The sequence below is a fragment of the Myzus persicae genome, unplaced genomic scaffold (assembly GCF_001856785.1).
Source record: "Myzus persicae strain clone G006 unplaced genomic scaffold, MPER_G0061.0, whole genome shotgun sequence".
NCBI classification, from domain to species: domain Eukaryota; kingdom Metazoa; phylum Arthropoda; class Insecta; order Hemiptera; family Aphididae; genus Myzus; species Myzus persicae.
Window position 1 is genome coordinate 33,421 of NW_019104228.1, and position 24,674 is coordinate 58,094.

A 24,674-nucleotide genomic window follows, 5' to 3' on the forward strand; every position below is an offset into this window, starting at 1 on the left:
ATTATTTTTTTTATTTTTTATTTTTTAATTCTTTTTATTTTTGTAATACTTAAGTATTAATGTACCACATAGCAGAGCATACATTGGACAATGTAAAAACAGTTGAATGTTTCTCGTTAAAATAAAATGCAGTATAATATTCATAGTCATCACGTAGATATAAATATATAATAAACAGTATGATGTATACATTTAGTATGTGCTATAATGCTATATAGGTATAGTTAAGAAGCTGGACTTACACGTCCTCAAATAAATGTATTTAATAATTCTATGGCTGTTGAAATTGAAAAGCAAAATGCTTCACTTCAATGAGAAGTATGTGAGTTTCAACCAGATCCATTTTTATCAACGGAATAGATTGATGTGTCATTTTGAAAAAAAACATTACTATAGGTATTTGAAAAATAATAAAATATCCATTTCTGCGAGATAGTTGTTTAAAATATAACATACAATTTACATGATCATTTTACTAGTGACTAGTCTTATTAAGTATTTAGTTTTAATTTTAAATGGTAGTATACTGTACAAAGTTAACAAAACAGTATTATATTAGTAATTAAAATGTTTTCAAGCAAGAGTGTCTGTAGTAAGTAGTTTGAGAGTTGAAAGGAGCTGAATGTCTGCAGGTGTTCCGAACAGAGGTCTGTAACAGGGAACAGCACGCAACTACACAAGCCAACACAGACACACAGTGGATGGTGCCCATATTGGAAATTTGGAACCACTTTGACACTTACTATAGCTTAATTACCAAGTCGATCGTAAGACTACTTACCTACACATATCAGGTATAGTAAATAATAATGGTTGTAAGCTGCTCGTTAAACAGTAGCAGTACACATAGAATTTGACATAAAATATTTTTTTTTTCAAATACGCTTAAAAATTAAAACATATATTCATATAATAGGTATAACACTCATATATTCTTGTCTACACTCCATGCTCTTTAAACACGTTAGCGGCGATCACAATCTTCTGGATCTCGGACGTGCCCTCGTAAATCTCCGTTATCCTGGCGTCACGGTAATATCTCTCTGCCGGCATGTCTGTCACGTAACCCATGCCACCCAACACCTGTATGCACTGGTGCGCGTTGAACGTGGCCGCCTCGGACGCCGCCAACTTGGCCATGGCGGCTTCCTGAAAATCGCAGGTTTTTATTTTTCGTTACTTTTCGTAACAGAATATTATATTGGAATTTGAAATAATATATTATAGATACTTTTGTGTGCGACGTGTTCGAGTCTTTCAGATGCGCCGCACGCCACGTCAAAAGCCTGGCGCTCTCCACCCTCAACGCCATATCGGCGATTTTGTTCTGATGAAAAATATGTATAATTTATAGGTAGATCCGCGTATTTTACCGCCTTTTTGCGTCTTGACCACATGGGACATAAAGTCCTGTATATTATAAACGCTGCTCACATACCTGTATCGATTGCAATTTGGCGATCGGCGCGCCGAAAGAGATTCTTTTGGAAGCGTAATCGACAGCTAGTTCCAATGACGCTTGGGCTATACCACAAGCTTGGGCGGCGATTCCTATGCGGCCTGCGTCTAAACCGATCAAAACCATAAGAAACGATCGCATACTTATATCGATAATAATATATCTATATAGCTATAATTATTATTATTACAGCATATTATTTTCAAAGTTTGTGTAGCACACAGACCCAAGTTCTATAAGGTATTTGTACTTATAATAAGTACTAACCTAAAGTTATCATCGCGTAATTGAAACCCTTTCCCAACTCGCCTAAGACATTTTCTTCGGGTACGGGGCAGTCTTCAAATACTAAACTGCACGTCGACGATCCTCGTATGCCCAATTTGTCTTCCTTTTTCCCCACAAAAAACCCTGCAACAATAATATATAAATAGGTTTAGGGTACATAAATATTATTATACATAGGATTGAGCATAAATGCATAGTTATATATGTATAGAGACTAGAGAGACAATATATTGTAATGTATACATTTACGAAAAACAACTACACAAACTAATAATACCTACATCTGTAATCAATAATAATCAACAGTATGAGGCCGGATTGACTATCACTGTTTTGCTTCTACGTTTCAGAGGTACGTTACAGAGGTACGTTACAGATATACATATAACTGTATAAAATACTAGTATCTATAGGTATATACTATATACAATGTACTACAATAACTTATACGTTTTTCTTCGAAACATACATAATATACATATAATTATATTATTATTATCATTTAATTACCTGGAAAATCTTTTTTCAATAAAAAGCAACTGATCCCTTTGTGTTTTTTTGATTTATCAGTGGATGCGAATAGGACTAACCCTTTGGATTCTAAACCATTCGTAGTCCACGATTTCGTTCCGTTGATTATATAGTTGGAACCATTTTTCGTAGCTTTTGTAGACACAGCACTGGCGTCACTTCCTAGTCCTTTAATATTTTAATGAAATATTGTTTTGTAATGATTTCAAAATATAATCCAAAACAAAATATTTCCAAAAACGTTCAATTTCCGAGAAAAAAAGTATATACTTCGAAAAGAATTACCGAATTTGAACATCAAATATACATAATATATACATATTATATTTAATAATTTTTTATAGCAATAATCTTATTATACTCTTTGTTACTTACCTGGCTCACTCAAAGAAAATGAACCTAATTGCTTCCCATCCGTAAATGGTCGTAGGAATTCTTCTTTCTGTTTATCGTTACCGAAATTGTTTATGGCGTTGACGTAAATGTTATGCACGGCCATAATAGTACCAGCTGAAGCACAACATCTAGAAATACAAAAAAGTCAAATTTAGACGGTTTGCTGACTTTACCATCATATAATTATTGATTAAACACTTGGATTTCATTATTTTCCAGTTGTCATTAAAGTTTTGTTTTTACCTAGAAATCTGTTCTGCGGCAATAGCATAAGATAAATAATCAAGACCCGTTCCTCCAACATTTTCGGGAATACAAACAGCCATAAGGCCTAATTCGCCCATTTCTTCAATCTATATTAAGAACGAAATAAATTTCATGTCCAATAAATCATTACAAATAAAACACCTTTTTTTTACATAAACATGATTACTTTAAATTACAAATTTTAATTATTATAATGTATTACTCTGCTGCAAGTCAGGTGACTAAATAAAAATGAAATAATGTTCAGCTTCTTTTTTTTTTATTAACTTCTATAGTAAACTATGATAGCTCAACAATTATAAGATAGGTTACATCCGATAATTGAATATACATTTCGAAATAATATTATAAGTTTTTGAAAAAACACAAAATTCTAATTTGGCTTATAGTTCTATTAAAATAATAATATCATATTTAATTCTCAATATCCAATTATATCTACCTGTTTTTTAGGAAACAATTTTTCACGATCAGTTTTTGCAGCTATAGGCTTAAGTTCTCCTTCAGCAAAGTCCCTGCATGTTTTGTACAACAATTGATGTGTTTCTGACAGTGACGCTAATGATGCTATCCCTTTTCCTTCCTGGATTTTCGAAATCCATTTCAGTATGGTATTAGGGCCCAATTTGTTACTGATTCCTAAAAAACATAACTTATTAATGAAAATAAATAACCTATTAATATATACTGCACAATTTATTAATTAAAATGATGTAAATAATAATAAATTATCATAACAAATTACAATTTACAACGAAACCTTTCTTAACCGACAACTGTAAATAGCAGGAACCTCTCTCGGAAGGATAATATAATAATGCCACCCTCAAAAAAGGTATTCCAAACGTAATTGCCCGATTGCAGCCCGGATTCATGTAGTCGTATTTTATCTCAAATATAAGTATCCCGAACACACATTAGTTCATACAAAAACGTAAAATTAATACAATTAAGTTCTATAAACATATATTGTTTTTAAAATGCATCATAAATAGTATATTATAAATATAAATAGTCACATAGACAAATAATTGTTTACAATAAATAAAGATATAAAATAAAACTAATGTTAATAACTAATATTCAATAAATATTAAAATGGTAAACAAATTAATAAATTATAGTGTTAGAGGTCGATTTTTAAAACTTATTATTTTTACAAAATCAAAATCAGATATTTCCATGTTTTAAATTTTTTAATTTGGTTTGTATAATTTTTTTTTAAATTTATATTTATACTAGCTGACCCGGCAAACGTTGTTTTGCCATATAAATTATTTCTTGGTAATTTGTAGTGTAGAAAAAAATAACCAACTTATTGTAAGTGTATATACTATATAGGTAGATCAATTACCCGGCGTTGCCCGGAAACAAATTCGTGATAAATGAAATAAAGCCATGTATTACCATTTACCTTCTTAAATACATAATTATCAATAAGACATAAGGTTAGGATACTAAACTTAAAAAAATTACGTTTTTTGAAAAGTAATTTTTATTATTTTGGAAAAATACTACATAACTACCGATTAACCAATATTTCTTTATAAACTATATTATTAGTTTTTTCACCAGGGACATAAATGTATAAGTTTTTTCTGAGCTTACACGGGAGCAGGCAACATAAAATTGTCCGTGAGTGAAGCATGGATCGCTGATGTCAATTCCTGCAACTTTCATTGTCTGTCCTTGTGCCTTATTAATTGACATAGCAAAACAAAGTTTAACTGGAAATTGGACACGTTTAAATTCGAAGGGGTACTCGTTTGTTATCATTGGTATTCTTGGGATATATACCATTTGACCACTCGCTGAGCCGGTAAGAATTTCAGCTTCAATAAGGTTTTTTTTCAAAGATAATATTTTTAATCTGGTTCCATTGCACAATTTGGGAGCATTTAAATTTCGCATGAGAATAATAGGCGCACCGATTTTTAAATCAAGTTTGTGTGGGGGGAGACCTGATGGATTTAATGAGTTAAGAAATTCAGTCGAGATATCTATAGCTTCATCTTGATTAGTAAGTGTATCTATGGAAATATAGTTTTTTTTATCAGCTTCGAACATGGAAAGAACTTTTTAGTTTATGATGTTGACGATGTCGTATTTAGGGGCCAAAATTGCACGTTCACGGAGCCATTCATTGGATTTATTGGAAAGATGAGAAATTTCAGGATAAACTTTGTTGATTAAGTTATTTTGATCAAAAACCGAAATTGCAAATGTAGAATTTATGTGTATTATTTATATAATCATCATTATTATCGCTGTTAATATTGCAGTTATCTGGCGAGCCATTGTTATTTTGACTTAATCTAAGTAAACGTTGACGTTTTATATTCCGTGTGTTCCTTAATTCATCAGATTGGTCAGCCGCTGGAGGGGAGGTAATCAAGCCGATTGACTTATCAGCAATCTGCTATTCTAAAGGATGGACTGAAATGAAACCCGATGGATTTGATAACAATATGCAAAAGTTTAGGAACACACGGTATATTCGATGAACGACCTAAATTAATTTTCCTTTTCATTGTGATAAATTTTAATAATTAAAAGAAACGAATAAAAAATAAAAAATTATAGAAATTATTGTAATTTACTTATTATTAGTACTGTTACAGGCATCTTGAATATTCGACAATTCATCGATAGTCGATACACAAACATTAAGCTTTACGAAATTAACCTAACCTTACGAAGCTTCTCTTAAAATGTCGGTCGGTCCGTCCTTCGTTCACCATAATGCGGTGAATTTCTATAGAATATGCGAGAAATTGTGTTTTTTTTGTATTTACATAGATTATGTTATTATTATATTATATACACATTATAAATGTGTTATTTTATATATTTAATCTATGGTATAGATTTAAGTTAGCAACGAATAACGCTATGAACTATCACGTCGCGCAACGGTGATATGGAAGGGGAAGTTTGGGCGGCCACATCTAGCCGCCGTCCGTTGCCGTACCGCGAACCTCACCCACCCAGTCAACGTAACTGGTCATTATTTATGATAATTGATAACTCCTTTGTTTTTAAAGTTAGAGAATCTATCAAAAGCCATAAACCTTCTCCGCAATGAGCTCTTCAATTTAAAAAAAAATCATAAGGATCGGTTCAGTAGTTTCCGAGAACATAACACTCAAAGGTTTTCATTTTCACATTTATATATTAGATATTAGGTACTATTATTTGTTTGTCTTTTTTAGCATTTCCATCATTTAGACTTTATTCAACGAAGAACCAGAGAACAATAACTTAGTAAGCAATAGGTAACAACTAACTGTATAATATACTACTGAGTCCCTTACAACCTTGAAATCTTATAGTTTATCTGCTTTTTTTATCTTTAAGGGACAAAAAATTACAACGTCGAATATTGGTGATCTCATGAATCATGAATACGATAATTTTACTATATTTATATAATTATATCAAAATACGTACCGTACTTACAATTTGAGAGGTTAATAGTTTATTAGATAGATAGGATAGTAGATTTTACTAGAGGGTACCATCACTGGATGATTTCCCTCATCATGTGCCTCATGTGTATTTTATATGTATATAGTGTTATATAAATTATCTATTTTACTTATTGTGTCATGTAACACAGATTGTAAATTTTCTAAAAAAAAAAAAAAAAAAAAAAAAAAAAAAAAAAAAAAAAAAGGATAGTAGATTATCTGGACGTAATAATTATATATTATGAAATTAAATAAATACCTTATATAATATAATTTAAGACTTTGGAAGTTTGAAACTAATAATGACAATCAATAAATACAATAATAACAATCAATATTTTGCTATTGTCAAAAACTTTCGCACGTTTTCTTTAAAGACTTGTTTAACTAAAATGGTAACGGCAATAAATAATCAGTCAGCGTTTGAAGTTCTTTATGGTCATTGGTTAGGTAGTATGGTTTATGAATCATAAATATTCATAACAACGTATACACTTTGGTCGAATATAATTGAATAATTCCATAAAGCTCTCATTTTTTTAAAAAGTTACAAAATAAAATAATAGTGTTCAATCATTATGAATATTTATTAATGCATAGGGAATTAAATCATTTATTGATTGTATATAATTTTTTAACACAAGTACTCATTTAAAATGTTCAATAAATCGCCTTATTGTAACCTTATATAAGTTATATACAATATTTGCAGCAACGATTCAACTTGAAACTTGGAGCGTGGAGTGTTAAGTATTCTGAAATCGATACACACACATACGCACACACATATATATATATACACATGCGTATACATTGCACATAGAGAAGAAGAAAAAAATGAAGTTTAAATAATGGATTTATAACCTCCATCGATACCAATATGTTGACAATATGACATATAAACCTAAAGTCCATATTATAAATACATGTGTATCAAATATCAATATATGTGTATTAGTGTGTCAAGTGAGCCTATCAGTGCTTTTTTATTTCGTAAGGATGAATACGAATTAGATGCAACCACGAAGTGGACTTTGCATATAATATGTATAAACATTGTACTCATTGCTGCGCTTGGGGTTTCGCACGTCTCCTAGTTACCTTAAAATTTCGTTTTTTCGATAACACGTGAGCCTGCCGAGCTGTTCGTCGTATATGATACAACGATTATCACTCAATCCATTCGATAGCCTTAAATCAGTCGGTTGTACATTACAAGTTGTATAGCAATGGACAATAACATAAATGGAGAAGTCGAAGACAATGGAAGCGATCTTCTTGCCGAAGAGTTGGCCAAACTCCAACGACAGTACATGCTCATGGAGAGCAACAAAAAAGCGTATACCGAAGAAATGGGCAGTCATTTGACCAAACAGAAGTAAGTTTAATAAATACGATGAATCAAAAATAGGTAGGTCTACTTTATACCAAAATCATAATTATTATTATATTATATATTAGTATATTACACATTGGTTTACTGTTATAACTTATAATATATATAATTCAGATATTATTATATTAAAATCGTTAATGATTATATTTTATTAGTTAATCGATTTTGTGCAATGTTTTAAAAATATTGAGTTTAATTAATTTCAATGTATTGCTTATAATCTTTAAATTATAATTGCCTGCGTATTTTACATATTTCTTTATTCTTTTGTAATTAATTTTTTATACTTATACTTTTTAACACTCCCACATGAATATTTAGGTATTACACATTTGTTGCACGTTAAATATTATTAATAAAACAAATGTAATGTTTAAAATTCTTCTCACAGCCATAACACAATAATACATAATATTTTATAAACTCCATAACAATTATCATATAATTAACTACAAGATATATATAATTATTATATATATCTTATATATTACTAAATAATGCACCTATTATAAAATATGACTAAACTTTACACATTGCTTGTAAAATTGAACATACAAATTACAAACTGTTATATGTTAAACGTTTCAGAAAAATTATTAACAGTTTGGAACAAGAAAAGGTAAATCTGGTAGAACACATGAATATGGCTAAAAACAAACGAAAAGAAACCAATGACTTGCGTTTAAAAGAATGTTTGATCGAAAAATGGAACGAATACCTGTGCGTTAACGATGAGCTAACAGACCAAAAAAAGTGCCACGACGATATCGAAAAGGAAATATTAAAAATACAAAACGAACTCGACCTAATATTTAGACAGAGAGAACCCTCGGCAGGCAAATCGAAAAACAAAGTCGAGTGCGATCTACAAAGACACGAAGAACTTCTAGAGAACAAATTGCACGTGGTAAGTCTGCTTGCATATATATAGGTACTTACCTACCTATATAATTAAATAATATAATAATATGATGCCATCATTTGTGAGGGAAAACAAATTTCAGAAAACCGTCAAGTTCAATAAGGTTTTGACGGAAAACGCCCGTTTGAGAAACGAAATCGACAATTTGTTGGTGCAACGGTCGCAGTTCAATGAAGCTTACAAGGCTCTGACTGCGCGTTTGGACGACAGCAAACAGATTATGATGGACCTAATAGAACAGGCGACGACGGCGTACGAACAGAGGTAATATAATGTAATATAAAAGGGCATCATAAGTAGGTCTATCAAAAATTTCTTCTAAAATGAAAACAGTAATATTATTAACTTATAATATAAAGTTATAGTCTATAGATAAAAGATACAGTACGTCAGTACGTATATTACACTAATATAATAATTAATAATATCTTGTTGTGTGTTTTTCAGGGAAGACGCTCAAAACCGGTTGATCAACATGAGTGACGAAGACAAACAACAGATCGCTCTGCACAAAGCCGAAGTCAAGGAGTTGCAGAGGCAATACGACCGTGATCTAAAACTCCAAGATTTCTTATCCATCAAAGGTATACTTACGTGCATGCACGTTTTTTATATAGGTAAATCATAAACTAGTACAGCGAGTAATCATCAGAATGTTCGTCAATTGTCAACGTCAATCGGAGCATTGCCGATTTTTTATGTACCAGCCAAATTGCTGGAATTTTTATTTTTATTTACCAAATAGTTATAACAGCTTTATTTTTTCAAGTATCTCAATAATTCAGTTAAAATAAATAATAGAATAAAAAGATTCGCGAGGTTGGTTGGTAAAATAATATAAATCTTATGTCCGAATATCCGAGTAGGTACCTACATTATAAGTTATAACTCTTTTCAAAATGTCTTATTGAAGCGAGTGTGTAAGTATATATAGTCATATAGATGGCCAGCCTCCCCCCCCGCATCAAATTGTATCTATGATTTAATTGCGGAGATATGCACCATATTATAAAGTTTAAAAAATAGTGATTAGTAGGATTCAGATTGAAAGGAAATGCTTTTTTTTGGATAACAATAGAAAAATAATTTTTGGATTAAAATGTGTTTCATTTAATTTCTAAGATAATAGGATGAACATTTTTTTGCTTTTTAGTTTGATTTTAATTTGTTTTTGTTTAGTTATCCATTGTCCTGATAGTTTTCTATAAATAAAAAAAATTGATAAGAGCTTGTGAAAACGGCGCATTGTCAATTTTATGTTTAAAAATAGTTTTAATAGGATTTATTATCAGCAATATTGATAAAGTATTTGTTACGGCAAATTAGTTTATCGTTTTCGAAAAGTGTCCATATTCTACCTATCTAAAGATTAATTTTTTTATAATGCAAACTAGTTAAATCAATTGAAATTTTTAGTTAAGTTTGTAATTGCTTTTTTATATAAATTAAATTCTTTTTTGGCCTTTTTCACATATTTTAAATGCTTTTTTTATTGTTTATATTGCCTTCAAATCCGAACCCTAACGATGAGTGATCAATATGTGTATTATTTAAATTATTCATATATTATATTATTTTTCTACCGTCGTAAATTACACAATATCAATATCATATCTAATAGCGACTTGCTATAAACCATTAAAAATGCTAATGTTTCGTAATTTCCTAATCTAGTACAAATATTGTATAGGTTATATCCTCGGTTATATCATAATTTATATTGATTTCATACTCCTTCTTACTGAATCTGAATCTATTTTTGATTAAAAATATTATATCTTAGTCAGAAGGTCCATAGTATAGACCATAGGGTAATCTACTAATCTGCAGGATTTATTTCGAGTTCCTCTTATCTAATTTGTTCCTAAACCAAAGTCGTGATGAAAGATAGATATAAATATTTTTACTCGCAAAATCCAGGATCTAACTCAGTAATACTTTCGAATAATTTTAAAACAATATCGATACCAAATATTTGACTTACTTTATCTACGTAAGTCAAGTCTCTAGAAAAAATAGTAATAATTACCGCGGTTCAGTAAATTTTTTTTGTAAAATAGGACAACATCGAGTGCTCATGGATTTCGAACGTAAAGAAGAAGAAAAGAAACAAAACGAATTGGGCAACCGAAAGGAACAAGCAGAGAAATGGATAGACTTGATGGGATGGCTGCAGATGTATGTGGGTGAGAGCAACATCGATAGGATTGTGGATCTGTTCGTCCGGCAGGAAGAGGAGAACTTCGCGCTATTTACGTACATCAACGAGTTAAACAGCGAGGTATAAACTGTACATTTTAGGATATTACATACATTATTATAAATTATTAATATGCCCTCTTTTGGGTGTTTGTCGTTTGGTGGAAAGAAAATTATTTTTTTATAATATACATAAGTAATGTACTTAGATTGCAGTATATAGGATATTATAAATTTATGAAATTATTTAGCTTTATAGACACGATACCGTCATACAGATTAGAAACTAAATACGAATGAAAAACCAAAAAAGAAAGAGATAAATGTATACACTTATCAGTTATTACAATATATATTGATATATTGAAACAAAAATTGTATGCATCGATTGATGTACATTTACTATCATACTAACTGTAGTACAACCCGACTTCGCCCAAAAACAAAAGAATGTTAGAATGAGCAATATAAAATAGAAAAAACTGCATAATGTATAAATAAGTAAAATATAGAAGTAGAGAAAGGTGGTCAGTGATCACCTTTGAGAACTCCAGAAGTAACTGATATATAAATGATAAAAGGTTTTTAAATTATAAAGTGTTGTATTCTAAAAATGGCGCACTCACTACCATTCGTTTTAGGTGGATGACTTGCAGAAAGAAGTTGTAGTGCTAAAAGATCGAGTACAAGAGCAGCGGGCCATTAACGAGTCAAGAGCGTCAAAACAAGAGGAAAACATGAACGGACTAAGGGCACACCTACAGCAGCTCACCGACGACGCGGACCAAGAAGACGATCGAATAAAAACCGTACACACCGAGTTGACCGAGCTCTTGGAGTCCGTCGAGAAACTGTTTCTGTCCGTCCACTGTGATCTTTCTCCGATGTACAAGATACTTGGTAAGACTCGTATTACTCGCTTTACAGACACGCATATGTATAATCACATTTTTTTCGATTTAAAATTTTTAAGCTCGTATAGCTTGATGGTTTACTGTCACCCTTGCCATCGTGACATACGAACTCAATATTAATAATTTAAGTCGAAAAACGTCCGAATGTTACTCACACGTAGGTACCTAACGTGTACGCGTGGCTGTGAAATGAACCTAGAATTTAAGAAGTTGACAGCAATTGGGCAATAACATACAATACACATGGGCACGTTTGATGTCGAGCGAGTGTTTCGAGTAGTGTCTCATATAATTAGTTTCGGCTGTATACTGAATCTATATAATACAGAGAGAGTGATTTTCATTAATGATTGCAGGTATTGTCACCCTTGAAAACCTTTATTTTATATGTCTGTAAATATGGCCATAGATGAAACTACGGATCTGGTCATTACTGGCTACTGCAGTTTACAGTGGCTTACACCCATCGGCGAAGCCCCTTCGTCAAACTTTTTTTTACACCTTACAAGATTTTTAAGCCATATTTTATTGACACATTGTCATCTAACTAAGGCTTGACGTCTCGGGAAGGCTGAGTGGGTGTAGCTGTTGTCATCCATCTATCTATATGTTAATATGTTGGATTTTTGACGATATTTCAACTCTTCTTTGGTATAAATCAGTGATGCCCAACCTTTTTTCCTCGGCGGGCCACTTTGGTAAACATTTGTAATCGAGCGGGCCACCAAATATAAAAGTACTCATAATCTCAATCTTAAACAATTTAGTTAGGTACACATAGTAGGTTGCAATATAAAAACATTTTTATATACTTTTTATTTTTATTTTTGTATTTTTTATTTATAAATTAATTCAAATCGTATTTTGTAATAATTTTACTTTTTTTGGAATATTTTGTTTTATTTTAATAATTTGTAACGGGCCACATGGAATACCTTGGCGGGCCACATGTGGCCCGTGGGCCGCGGGTTGGGCATGACTGGTATAAATATATATAATGATCATTTTTAGTAATAATATTTTACATACACATCACTTGAGTAAAATCTGACATATCGTAAATAATCCAACGTACTATCATGTATATTATTACAGCATAATATAACATGTAAATATGTAATGTTTTCATCATTGAGTTTAAAAATTGTAATATTAACGCTAACAACAAAATATTGGTTCTAATGAACTCTAATTTCTTATGTTCCGCGTATTTCAGAGACCGAGGACATATAATATAGTGCTATGGTTGCAGCTGATTAGGTTTTAGTGATGTTGGGAAAAAAATCTTATCAATTTAATAAAATTATGCATATTGTATACATACTTAAATCATGTTGTCGACATTATGGTGTTATAGTATCAATGATTTTATTTGATACGAACATGTTGGTGGAGGTGGCTAAGCCTATAGGTCTAGGTGGGTATACGACACTATACGTATTACATTAATGCAATAATACTTCTGATCTATTATATGAATACAGGCATGAAATTATTCTTGGAATTTATTGATCTCAAAACAGGGAAACCAATAACAAAGTATTATTTTTGTTGAAGGACAATATTTTGATAAATTCTGGCCTGGCCTATAGGTAACATTTCTATATTATATGCCTATGTTATAACTTTATGAGTATTGAGTATGGCTATAGATCGTCAGTGCAGCACCAGCCTCATTAAAAGATCAAAAATCCACTCTAGTTAGGTTAGATAAGAATATAAAAACATATACAAGGTATTGTTAACTTTTTACCGACTCTTGAACAATTATTCCCAAATATATGACGATTTAAATATATAATTATATTACTATAAATTCAATTTTTAGATAATGTATACATATATATATATGTATAATGTACACCGTATATACGACTGACAGACTGAATATTTATAAAGCAAATAAAAATTAAAAATACATCTGACGCCCAATATTAAACAATATACTCGTGACAAGTCTAACGAAGGATTTAAATTGACAAGAAAAAAAATACTCACTAGCTGTAGAAAACATGACTACGTATAATATTCCAAAAGTTCGGTTGCACGAGCATGTAGAATATTAGGCAGGTTGTTAAACGCGCACTTAAGCAGTCACGCGGCAATTCGGTTATGCTACAAACTGACACAATAAAGCGTAATGTATTAATGTCGATCGGTAATTTAATAAAGTTCACCAATCACTAGTGGTGATTGGGTTAAAGACACATACAAATTATGAAGGTCAATCTCGCCGTTAATTATGCATGTACTATATTATATTTTATACCTACGTCATGTATATAATAATATTTGTAAACTGATTATGGTAGATCCACTCTAATTGGCCGCTATGTTTTATTATTATGCCTGATAAAAAATATAGGTACACGGGTTGCGGGAACACCGTTCGTCTGTCCTACCGTTCACGATTATTGATAAGTGATTATGCCATACAGGTATTACCTACTAGGTATGTCACGGTCATTTAAGTTTAAAACTGGTATAATCCAAGACAGTGTCCATACCCGAATACCCAACAAAATATATTGTATAGGTAAGCTAGATCAAAATATAATAGGTACAAAATAACTAATGTAAAATGTTGTTGCATGTGATCTAACAGATAGGCACGCACGGGCCACGGAGTAATGTCTATTCCAGTGGTTCTCAACCGATATGCCGCGGCACAATGCTGCGCCGCGAGAAATGTCATATATTATATTAATATAGGCGCGTGGCCATAACTGTTGCCGAAGTTGTGGTTTTGAAAGACGTACCTGAGTGTGCCGTGAAACTTGTGGTGTATAATAGTGTGTCGCGCATCAAAAAAAGGTTGAGAGCCACTGGTCTATTCGCTCACGTCCATAGAAATAGAGAAAGTAAACGAAAAATATTATTTATCGTAGCGGATAGGTGTGTTCGACTAGATAACGATTTCAACTTTGAGCCAACGAAATATTGTCCGGGGTCTGCAAAAACTCGTATTTTGCATATAATATTATATCATAAGAGTATGATATTTGTTATGCACAAACATAATATTAATATATTATTATGATTATAACTGTTGTAGGCGTAAAGCGTGTAAACCTCCGACCAAATGTATGTAACTTATGTATAATAACTACGACATAAACCGATCAAATTGTGAGAGAAATAGCGCTTCCAAATTTTGATCATTTATAATATTATACCTTTGACAAATCTTCAGACACGATGCCAATAGTTTTATTTTCTTCTGAATATATTTTTTTAAATTACAACTCGTCAACGCTGTTGTTCTCATAAGTCATATTATAATATAGTAGGTACTTAATGAGCATTGACTAGTAAGTAGTAGTAATGACTATTAATGAGTAACAACAACCAAAGTGTTTACAATACATGAAAACATGATAAAGAAAGAGGATACGCGTAATGAGTTTGTGTTTTAATAATTAGTTTATATCTGAATAGTAATATATTGCTAGGTACACTTATAATTATACTATACCTAACTATAGGTATTAAGTACCTATACCATAGTCGTATTTGAATGACCTACTGAAAGACGCATGTATTTCATTATCTTACATATGATCAGTTGTTTTTTTTACGAGGTGACCGAGTCGTCCGCTGCGACGCAGCCGGTTGCGGTTCGATCCTCGGCCACCGGGCGGCATTTTTCTCCGGACAAGTCGCGGTGACCGGAGAACAAGTGCCGCGCCATCCCCCAACCGGGCATGGCAGAAACCTACGGGTGCCCAATAGAAATTCTGACAAACAAAAACACACACGTCCCCCCTACAGTCCCAAACCCTACAGTACCACAACCTACAGCTAATGGCCTCAGTTGCCGAAGCTTAAATAAAAAAAAAAATAATAATAATAATAATATCAATGACTTTTTTTTTGGCTGATACGAATAAAAAAAAAAGAATTTTGCATTGAAGAACAGTATATTTTATTTCTAAATTTTTATCAAGGAATTTATTATAGCAATAAATTGCTTTATCTTTTCAACAACTATACTAATCTGATTGCGTCGTGTTGACACGGTCTCGGAAAATTCGTAATTGCCCCAAACGCAGATAGCGATTTATGAATTTATGATACAACTAAATTTAAACATCAACGAATAGTAATAGAAACATACGTCTAAAAAATGTATTATTTAAAAATATAACAGGACCCACTAAAAATATAATCGTGACCCACAGTTTCGGAGCCTCTGTTCTATAGGTTACCAGAATTTTAAATGTAAATACAAAGTTTTTTATGGTTTTCATATTACGTAAGAGGTGATTTATAGTCATTTATAGTCATTTTTTTGTCCTCAGACAGTTTGTACTATTTCAAAAAGTAATTAAATATGCATGGTGGACAGTTTGTACTATTTAAAAAAAATGTATAATTTGCTATTACAAAACACAGGTAATTAACATATAAAAAAAAAAAAAATAATAATATTTATGGTAATAAATTCGTCAATAATTATTTGTGGTATGTATTTTTAAAACATTCACTGTCACATAAATCATAATAATATATATATATTTAAAAATTAAACTTATGGCAAATTATTTCGAGCAATTGTAAATTAGTTATTATTTTACTTTCATGCAGTACACAGGCATCATGAATTTTCTTTTGTGTATTTTGGTTTTTTTCTTGTGTTTTTGTTCAAATGACAAGAGCATTCGTCTAAGACCGCAAAACACTCCAGAAACTTGGATTAAACCAATTTATTGAACGAACTGTTCCATCTTTCACTAAACTTATTCTTCCTGTGTGAGTTCTTAACTGTTTGGTGTCTGACATTCCAAATTTCAAGAGGAAATTTTGGTGCACCATTCTTTCCGTTAATATATGTTGATTCAAAATAAAATATTAACGGAATTAGTTCTGGAGTAAAAGTTAAATACATATTAACTATTTCATTAGGTATTTCTTCAACTGGTAAAAACGCTAAAGATGTTATCATTTTACATTGTTTCATTTTACAATTATCAATACAAGTATTACCTATATATTGATTTGATTGTAGATAGTAGATATAAAAATTATCTCGAAAAAATATTTATCTTATAATTTCCTATGATTGACACAAATGCCAAGACGAGATAAAAAGAATAAGTACCTTTTGTATAAAAGTGCGTAGTATTAAATCTTAATTATTTAAAATAAATATAATAAAATATGCAGTAGGTATGTATAGTTGTTTTTTAGATTAAAATCATACTAACCATTATTTTCATGAAGTACAGATAGAAGAATTTGATTTGTTGATTCTTTACTATTAACAGATTGTCTTTTCATATTAGTTAGTGCAAGGTTTTTCAGCTTCAATATTTCATCACTCGATTCGTGATTATGATCAGTCTTTTTTATAAATAATTCATACTATGGCCGTAACATACAAATGTATTTTTAAAAAATATGATAATAATATGATTTAGGTATTATGAAAATAATATGATTTTCAACTTATAACTCACCGGTTCATTACGGCTTGTTGTAACTTCCCCGTACACGTCACTTTATTACACTTCCAATGAATATTAAATTGATTTTTTCTTAAAATAATATATTCATACCCATTTTTAATAATTTTTGGATTGAGTTTGCTAGATTGATTTTTGTTCATTTTATATAGTGAATAAGTTAATATTTTAATACTTTTAATGCTGTAGCCTGTGACACCAAACACATGTCTCATACTAATCACGATCATGATTTGCAATCTAAAGTTTTGAGCAATTTAATTTTATCTCATCTTTTAAGATATATTTCCCGGTTTATTTATACCGTACAAAACCTTCAGTGATGGAATTTTACCAATTTATTATCACCTTACAAAGTGTCTGCGATATGCAACTCGAACAATAGATAGTACAACAAGGGCGCCCGCAGGATAAAATCCCACCCGGGGCAAGATCAAAATTATTATTTTAAATCTTAATATATTTCTAGTGTTTTTTATTCTAAAATAGCATAACCTACATTAAACAGAAAAAAACAACATTATGTCATCACATAAGGCCTTTTATTTTGTAGGTTTATAATACAATATTAATATTATTTGAATATACGTTAATGTAGGTGTCACAAATTAATTATATTTATATTAATCATCAAATAAAAATTGTATGCGTCTTGGTTGCATACAAAATGATTGTATAACATCTTCAATAATTTTTTGTTTTTGCTTTTTAACAATGTCTTTATGTATATACAATAACGCTAAGCCATTTAATCTGTCTTCAGATATTGAATTACGTATCCATGTCTTTATTAGTACAAACTGTCCGTTTATAATGACCTATACTTATCTTTTACCTATGTATTTAAGTATTTATAGCTTATACATATCATAAAAAGTATTTGTGTCAACATTTCAAAAACGCGTATTCCATAAATATTCTGTTCAAATAGGATATTGCTAATTGACATAACTTTAACAGTTTAACATGACGTGGTATATTAAAATAAGGTATAAAAAATACTATTCAAACGTGATAAACTTGTAAAAATTAAATAATATATGTGATATAAACAACATGGTATGATCGTAAGTCGTAACTTTTTGACGGTCAGATCCTTCAGTGTAAGCGTGAGTAGTCGTATAGTGTAGTGTAGTGTGTAGTTTAAAAATTTAGTCACAATATGAGTATATGACGCTTCTCGGTAATCCCGTCGGCTGAAAAGGAGATGACCCTTGAATTAATTGGCCCAATTTTCTTTTTTCCTTGTATTTTCTCTCTCATCTTCAATATTTCTATTACTGCTTTTTCCTCATTTACACTTCAAGGAAAGAGTCACTAGTGGGTGACTTATTCACGCAAGCCATGTATTCTGTCTCTCTTCACATATACTTATAAATTATTATACTTAGCAATATAGATTGTGTATAATGTTTATCTTATAAAAATAAAAATAAATTTTATTAGAAACAAAAATCACAATTTAATTCGTTTTCCAAAGTACAATATAGATAGCGTATCAGCAAAGTCAGTTGTCTCGTCTGACATACCCATTTTGAGTAGCAATGGAACATAGACATTATGTGTTGTAAGGACGTAAGGTATAAATAAATAATAATTTTATTTCACTCAAATTAAAGACATTATCAGGAATGTGAATTTGATTCTTACTACACTACGAAACCGACGATATGTTTTTTAAACAAAATAATACCAACCATTTATAATTTATTATTTTACATGTGCACCAAATATATTTCAGGAGACGACATTCGGGCGAACGTGTATAATATGACTTTTTACGTTGATCTGATTGAAACAAAGGTGTCAGACGTTGTCAAAAGCTTGAAAAATACGGAGCCGATGTAATTAAGACATAAGTTATATAATAACCAAATCGAAGTATCACATTAGATCTAAGTATGTAACTCTTAATAAATATTGTAGGGTGTAGTAGGTGAACATTGTGTTTAAGTTATTTAATAGTTATCATTTATCAAATAACAATAATATACTATTGTTATTTGATAGGAGTAGATAGTTAAATTATATATAAGAAATCATATAATTAAAAGAAACATAAAAAATAAAAAAATAAAAATATAAAAATATAAAAATTTAAAATTGTACCAAATCATTATTGTGTGCGAATTATAAGTAAACTATGATACAGTGTATGCTTCTTTCCGTTATAGACAATAATCAACAAATATCGAATATTAACGCTGTATATATTGTTGTACCTATTTTATACATACCGCAACATATATGTATTACATAAATTAAAATATGGGTTTTCAAACTTTTTTTTGATGGAAATGTCTTATATCGGAAACGGGAATCATACCTTCTTCGTTTTCGGCGGAAAAGGGCAGCTATGGCGGAAACGGCCAATATTATGTTGATGAAATGGGAAACTCCCGATATTTTGTCGTTAAAACCCCGGGTAGTCACCCTTTCGGGAACTATTGTAACGACGCTGCAGGCCAGCCGATAATGATGCTTGACTTCAGAACACGTCAGACCAACCACTGAGCCACACCCTGGTCCCTATCGTGAATGTGAATTAATTACTTGTTTGCATTATATTATGATTATTTTCGAATTTTCAATTACCAAAACACATTTGAAATATTAATCTTAATATTTTTTTTTGTAATTGTGTACAATATATTATATCGTTCTACTATAATTTTAAATGGTCATAATCATTAATCAGCGTAATCTTTAACAGTAGTTAGATATAATATGCAAACGATAATATATCATCATATCGTAGTTAACATTTAAGCTACATCTTTATAGTATACTCATATACATATAGAGCCTTTTTTCCAATAATATAATATATTATAAATAACTTAAATAACTTTTGTAAAATATCTAACAAAAAATATAAATTAAAAATGTTTTTCGCCATTATGTCGTATATGTACATTTCACTATACTTATATAATAATGAATTATAAAATACATTTTTTGTACTGATCTGAGTGATAATAAAGGTTAAAGAGTAATTATTCTTCCTCATCCTACCTCTAATAATATGATATTATGTCCTATTCTATATTGGCTTTATTGTAAATTGTTAAAGTATAATAATTTTAAATTGTAATAGGTACACTTCGACATATCTACTTATAGGGCTATAATATTTTTTCTTCGTTAGGAGAGCACAATTTAAAGACTATAAATTCTTAATATAGGTAAGATATTTGAATAAGATGTTATGAAAATGTAATAATGATGCTGAAACATACAAAAGTAAACCATAGCACGCAACTCGATATTTTTTCTTCACAAGAAAAATCTAGAATCTTTAAACTTTAATATTTTCTTGTTAACAAGTAACCATGAGCCATGACAATGAAAACCATACACGAAAAATCGGTCAGAAACAAAAAACGTGTATACAGCTCTAAAATATATTTATATGTTAACGATGGTATAAAAATCTATATAATCTATACTACGTGTATTAAAATTTAAATAATTATGGAACGTGTTCAATTTTATTTTCAAATAAATCATATAAGTAATAATATGTACGCCGTGAGAAATAAACGCCTATAGGACCAATATGAAAAATTGTCCCATTAAAATAGAGTAAATAATAAAAAAAAAAAGTGAATCAATGTTTAAACCATTTTTTTAGTTTCTACCCGTCAGCCGTCACTAAACCGATGTCATAATATCATATTGTATTCATAACTCTATTTTAACATAATAAAATACTGGCAGGTATAAAGATAACCCGAAACGTTATTTATGCTATTATTATACCTACAACGTTTTAAATGCATTTGTGCACATTTACAATAAAAATATTTGTATACCCATGTAGGTACATGAGAAAAACACAAGAATCATGTTCATACTCGACAATATAGTGTTATACATTTATAATACATTATAATAACATAGTAATACCAAATAATATTCATCTCCACCACAATCATTATGCTTATAGGGGAGTTTGCAGCTTGCAGTATAATTTATTGTGTCATATACATATAATAATATGTATATTGTTGTTTTGCAAGAAATAAAGATTATTATAATTATTATATTATGAGTTAGCTGAACGAAAACTAACAAGGCTTAGCCCCCCTCCCAGTTTGAATAATAGCCTCCCCTCCAAAAACTTCGGGCCATCTAAATTTAAAAAATATTCAAACCAATAATTTGTACGATAATTAAATATGGATAAAATCAATTGTATATGTTTTAGGCCATTTTATTCATTACATTTCTTATAAGTTATAAAATATTATACAATAGTGCGTTGTTTTCATTTGTCGATATTATGTCCTTAAGGGAAAATTATAGTAGATAAAAACTGCCTGGGGAAAGAAGAGGGTTCAGAAACTAAAAATCTAAAAATAAGTTCATATTAAAAATACATTTAAAGTGAAACATTTCCCAACCTGTACAAACTACTGAACTTGGCGTTGGCTTTAAGTATACCAATTTCTTCAGCGTCTTGTGAAAGGTCCTTTTCAACCATGCGAAGAATTAATACTTATACACCGTCCACCATCATGAGTCATGATTATTTTTCGTCTTTAGCTATTATCAATATTGAAAGATATATATCAAACAGTATCAATTCTAATGATATTTTAGTGATATACTCTAAAGAAAATAAACGTTTAATTTTATAAGTAAAAAAACACATAAAAAAAAAAAAAAGAATATTATAATAAAACCTTAGATTGTCACACGTTATTTGTATTTTATGATGAAGATATTTGCAGATATATACACTTGTTGAGGGATTTGGGGGGGGCTAAGCCCCCCACGAGTCTTTACATGTCTGCCTTTAGCTCTCCAAAAAATTTGACCTACCTACGCTTATGAATACATCACTATACATCAGCATGGCCTTTCAGTTTCTCAGAATCTCCCTTTTGTTGGTTTTTTCTTTGATTTTCTCAGCCATGTTCAATACTTTGGTCAGCTGTTGATATTCCTCGGCAATGAACGCCAATTGAGTTTCTATGTCCGGTATTTTGTTGGGTACAGATTTTTTTACCCGCCGACACATTTGCTTATAGATATTCCACACAGATGCGGCCACCTGTAATGTAATATAGACACTCAGGACGATACCAATAAAATTCGTATTTCACGATGTTATATAGGTATCATATTTTAGAACACTTTTAAATATTCATATTACGTACCAAATCACCCTCGATTTTCTTTTCTTTGGCAACGTTTTCGATCTTGCGATAAGCCAGGTCAGTCTTGATCATCTCGTCTTTCATTTTCCCCAATGATTCAACGACATCAGCCATTTCGACAGAAACGTGCTCAGCCTCTTCGCTCGTTTCCTGCAGTACATAATGTTGAAGGAAGTTATAATATTTATACATTTTATTACCAGTTGTATCAATATATTATGCATAAGGCATACTCGTTAAAATATGCGAGTTGCGAGTATATGTGATAGTAATAAATTACGCATGTATAAATTGTATAGTAATATAATAATAATATAGTTTAGGTACTGACTATACTAGTATCGTTAAATATAACTAATACCTTTGAACGTCTAAACACGTCCGTTGTTAACCGTTTCAAATCCGCAGTCTTCTTTTCGTGTTTTTGAGCTAATTCTTTCCGTATATTGGTCAAGTTTTCGTATCTCTTTATAACGTCATCTATGTTTCTAAACTCTTTTGACTCCTCCACAACTTTTTCGAGGAAATCCTAGGAAACCAAAATAAAAACAAATGTATGTATAGGTACTTACACTTTATAGGCTACAAAAACAATAAAGATATAGCTCTGGAGGTTAAATTATTATGATGGGTCGCTCGAGGACCAAGGGTACTTATAAATTAAACTCGATTGTTGTGCGCCCACAAATCAACAACGAAATACTCAAAATTATAAAGTAGTAAAACCTAATTTGTATTTAGTTTATTTACTTCGAATGGCTTCAACTCATCCACGCTACGTTGCATCCCTTCGGCGGCCTCTTCGAGCTTTAATATTGACTGCTGCATCGGTAAGGTTTGCTGTTCGTAGCGTTTCGTTTCTTCGTTGTCTTCGTTTGTCTTCCTCGTGAGTATTTCACATTTCGATTCGTTTTCCTACGTAGGTATAAATAACTTTATAATAGTATATGACTTTTAAATAATCGTGAGCACGAGTGTGTGTGTGTTTTTTAATTATTATTCATTAACTATTATACCTATTAAGTTATTATTATTTCACAATATTATACCTACTTATTAACTTATAAGTCATTAGTTATTAACTATCATTATATTATGTATAAGCTAGATACAACTGGAAATAATTTTAAATAATAATTTAATATTAGCTTTTCATTTTATATTATATATTTATATATGTTACGGGCGAAGTGGAAAATTCTGACAATGTATACAATGCCCGGGCATTGTATACAATGTCTGAGGGATATTGGGCAATGTAAATTGTGAAGTATTTATACAAATAATCTGCATAATATATTATGTTTTTCAGGGCCGGCTCAAGCAAAAATAGTGCACTAGGCAAAACCTAAATTTGCCGCCTCTAAAAAAATTTGAGCTCTAATTTAAACTTAGCCCCTCCCCCTATTTTTTATGTGACATAAACACCTACATGAAAATTTTTTTTTATTTTTTTATTTTAAAGGAATAACAACTAGTGTTGGGACTATTGGGTTATTTTTATATATTTTTTATATTAATGTCATATTTGTACAGTTATATAATATAACTGATAATATAAATTCATTAGGTAGGTACACATATTTACATTTTAAGAATTCATAATAATATATTCAAATATTTATTGCTTTATAAAATATTTTTCACTTTTAACCTTACAAATAATTAAACCTTTGTCATAATTTTAAGAAATAAAAATTATAATAATAATATTGATAAAATAAAATAAAACAAACTTAATTTTATTTAAAATTGACTTTTCTTGCTTTTAGTGAAGCAAAGCTCTGTATAAGTTCATCCATGTCTAATTCTTCAGCAATTTCACTTTCAATAGATAGAGTGGCTAATCCTACTAATTGGTCTTGAGATATATTTGTTCGCAAATAATTTTTTAATATTTTAAGTTTTGAGAAACTCCTCTCGGCTGTTGCAGCAGTTACAGGTAAAGTCAATAGAATCCTTAATTTTGTCCAGCCATAATTTTAATAAGTGATATTATACGATTAATAACAGCTTTCCAGTGTTCAGTTTCCGCCCTAATAATCACCTGGTTAACATCATCTATAGTTTTTCCCATTTTCACCCTTATTTCTAATTCTTTCCAATTTAGTAATGCATTTTTATGATAAGGCGAATTTTCGTGATTTTTGAGAATATTTCCTATATTTTTCCAATCTCGATTACCATGTGTAGCAAGAGAAA

At 30.4% G+C, this 24,674-nt stretch overlaps 3 protein-coding genes across 5 annotated transcripts in view; 1 reads left to right on the top strand and 2 right to left on the bottom strand.

Moving 5' to 3' along the window:
- Nucleotides 1-508: 508 nt before the first annotated feature.
- LOC111040231 (short-chain specific acyl-CoA dehydrogenase, mitochondrial-like) lies at nt 509-14,053 on the bottom strand. The gene is made up of 9 exons (XM_022324050.1): nt 13,841-14,053; nt 3,384-3,580; nt 2,918-3,027; nt 2,654-2,802; nt 2,258-2,446; nt 1,727-1,870; nt 1,439-1,566; nt 1,232-1,327; nt 509-1,149 (listed from the first exon to the last, which is right to left on the bottom strand). The coding sequence occupies exons 1-9, from the start codon at nt 13,854-13,856 to the stop codon at nt 940-942; spliced, it is 1,239 nt and encodes a 412-aa protein (XP_022179742.1). The 5' UTR covers nt 13,857-14,053; the 3' UTR covers nt 509-939.
- Nucleotides 7,088-19,291, top strand: LOC111040230 (coiled-coil domain-containing protein 63-like). 2 transcript variants are annotated; one of them, XM_022324049.1, is made up of 7 exons: nt 7,088-7,789; nt 8,396-8,714; nt 8,812-8,993; nt 9,177-9,313; nt 10,790-11,010; nt 11,570-11,828; nt 19,049-19,291. In XM_022324049.1, exons 1-7 carry the CDS (start codon nt 7,641-7,643, stop codon nt 19,153-19,155), a joined length of 1,374 nt encoding a protein of 457 aa, XP_022179741.1. In that variant the 5' UTR covers nt 7,088-7,640; the 3' UTR covers nt 19,156-19,291. The 2 variants fall into 2 exon arrangements, with proteins under 2 accessions (XP_022179741.1, XP_022179740.1); XM_022324048.1 differs by lacking the exon at nt 19,049-19,291 and having other exon boundaries at nt 11,570-13,719.
- Nucleotides 19,292-20,280: 989 nt separating this feature from the next.
- Nucleotides 20,281-24,674, bottom strand: part of LOC111040233 (coiled-coil domain-containing protein 42 homolog) — a 7,805-nt gene continuing 3,411 nt past the window's right edge. For both annotated transcript variants that reach the window (XM_022324055.1, XM_022324054.1), the window contains 4 exons: nt 23,223-23,387; nt 22,834-23,001; nt 22,473-22,622; nt 20,281-22,366 (listed from right to left, as the gene is read on the bottom strand). In XM_022324055.1, coding sequence (XP_022179747.1) covers nt 22,175-22,366; nt 22,473-22,622; nt 22,834-23,001; nt 23,223-23,387 — 675 coding nt within the window. In that variant the 3' untranslated portion in view covers nt 20,281-22,174. The remainder of the gene's footprint in view (nt 22,367-22,472; nt 22,623-22,833; nt 23,002-23,222; nt 23,388-24,674) is intronic.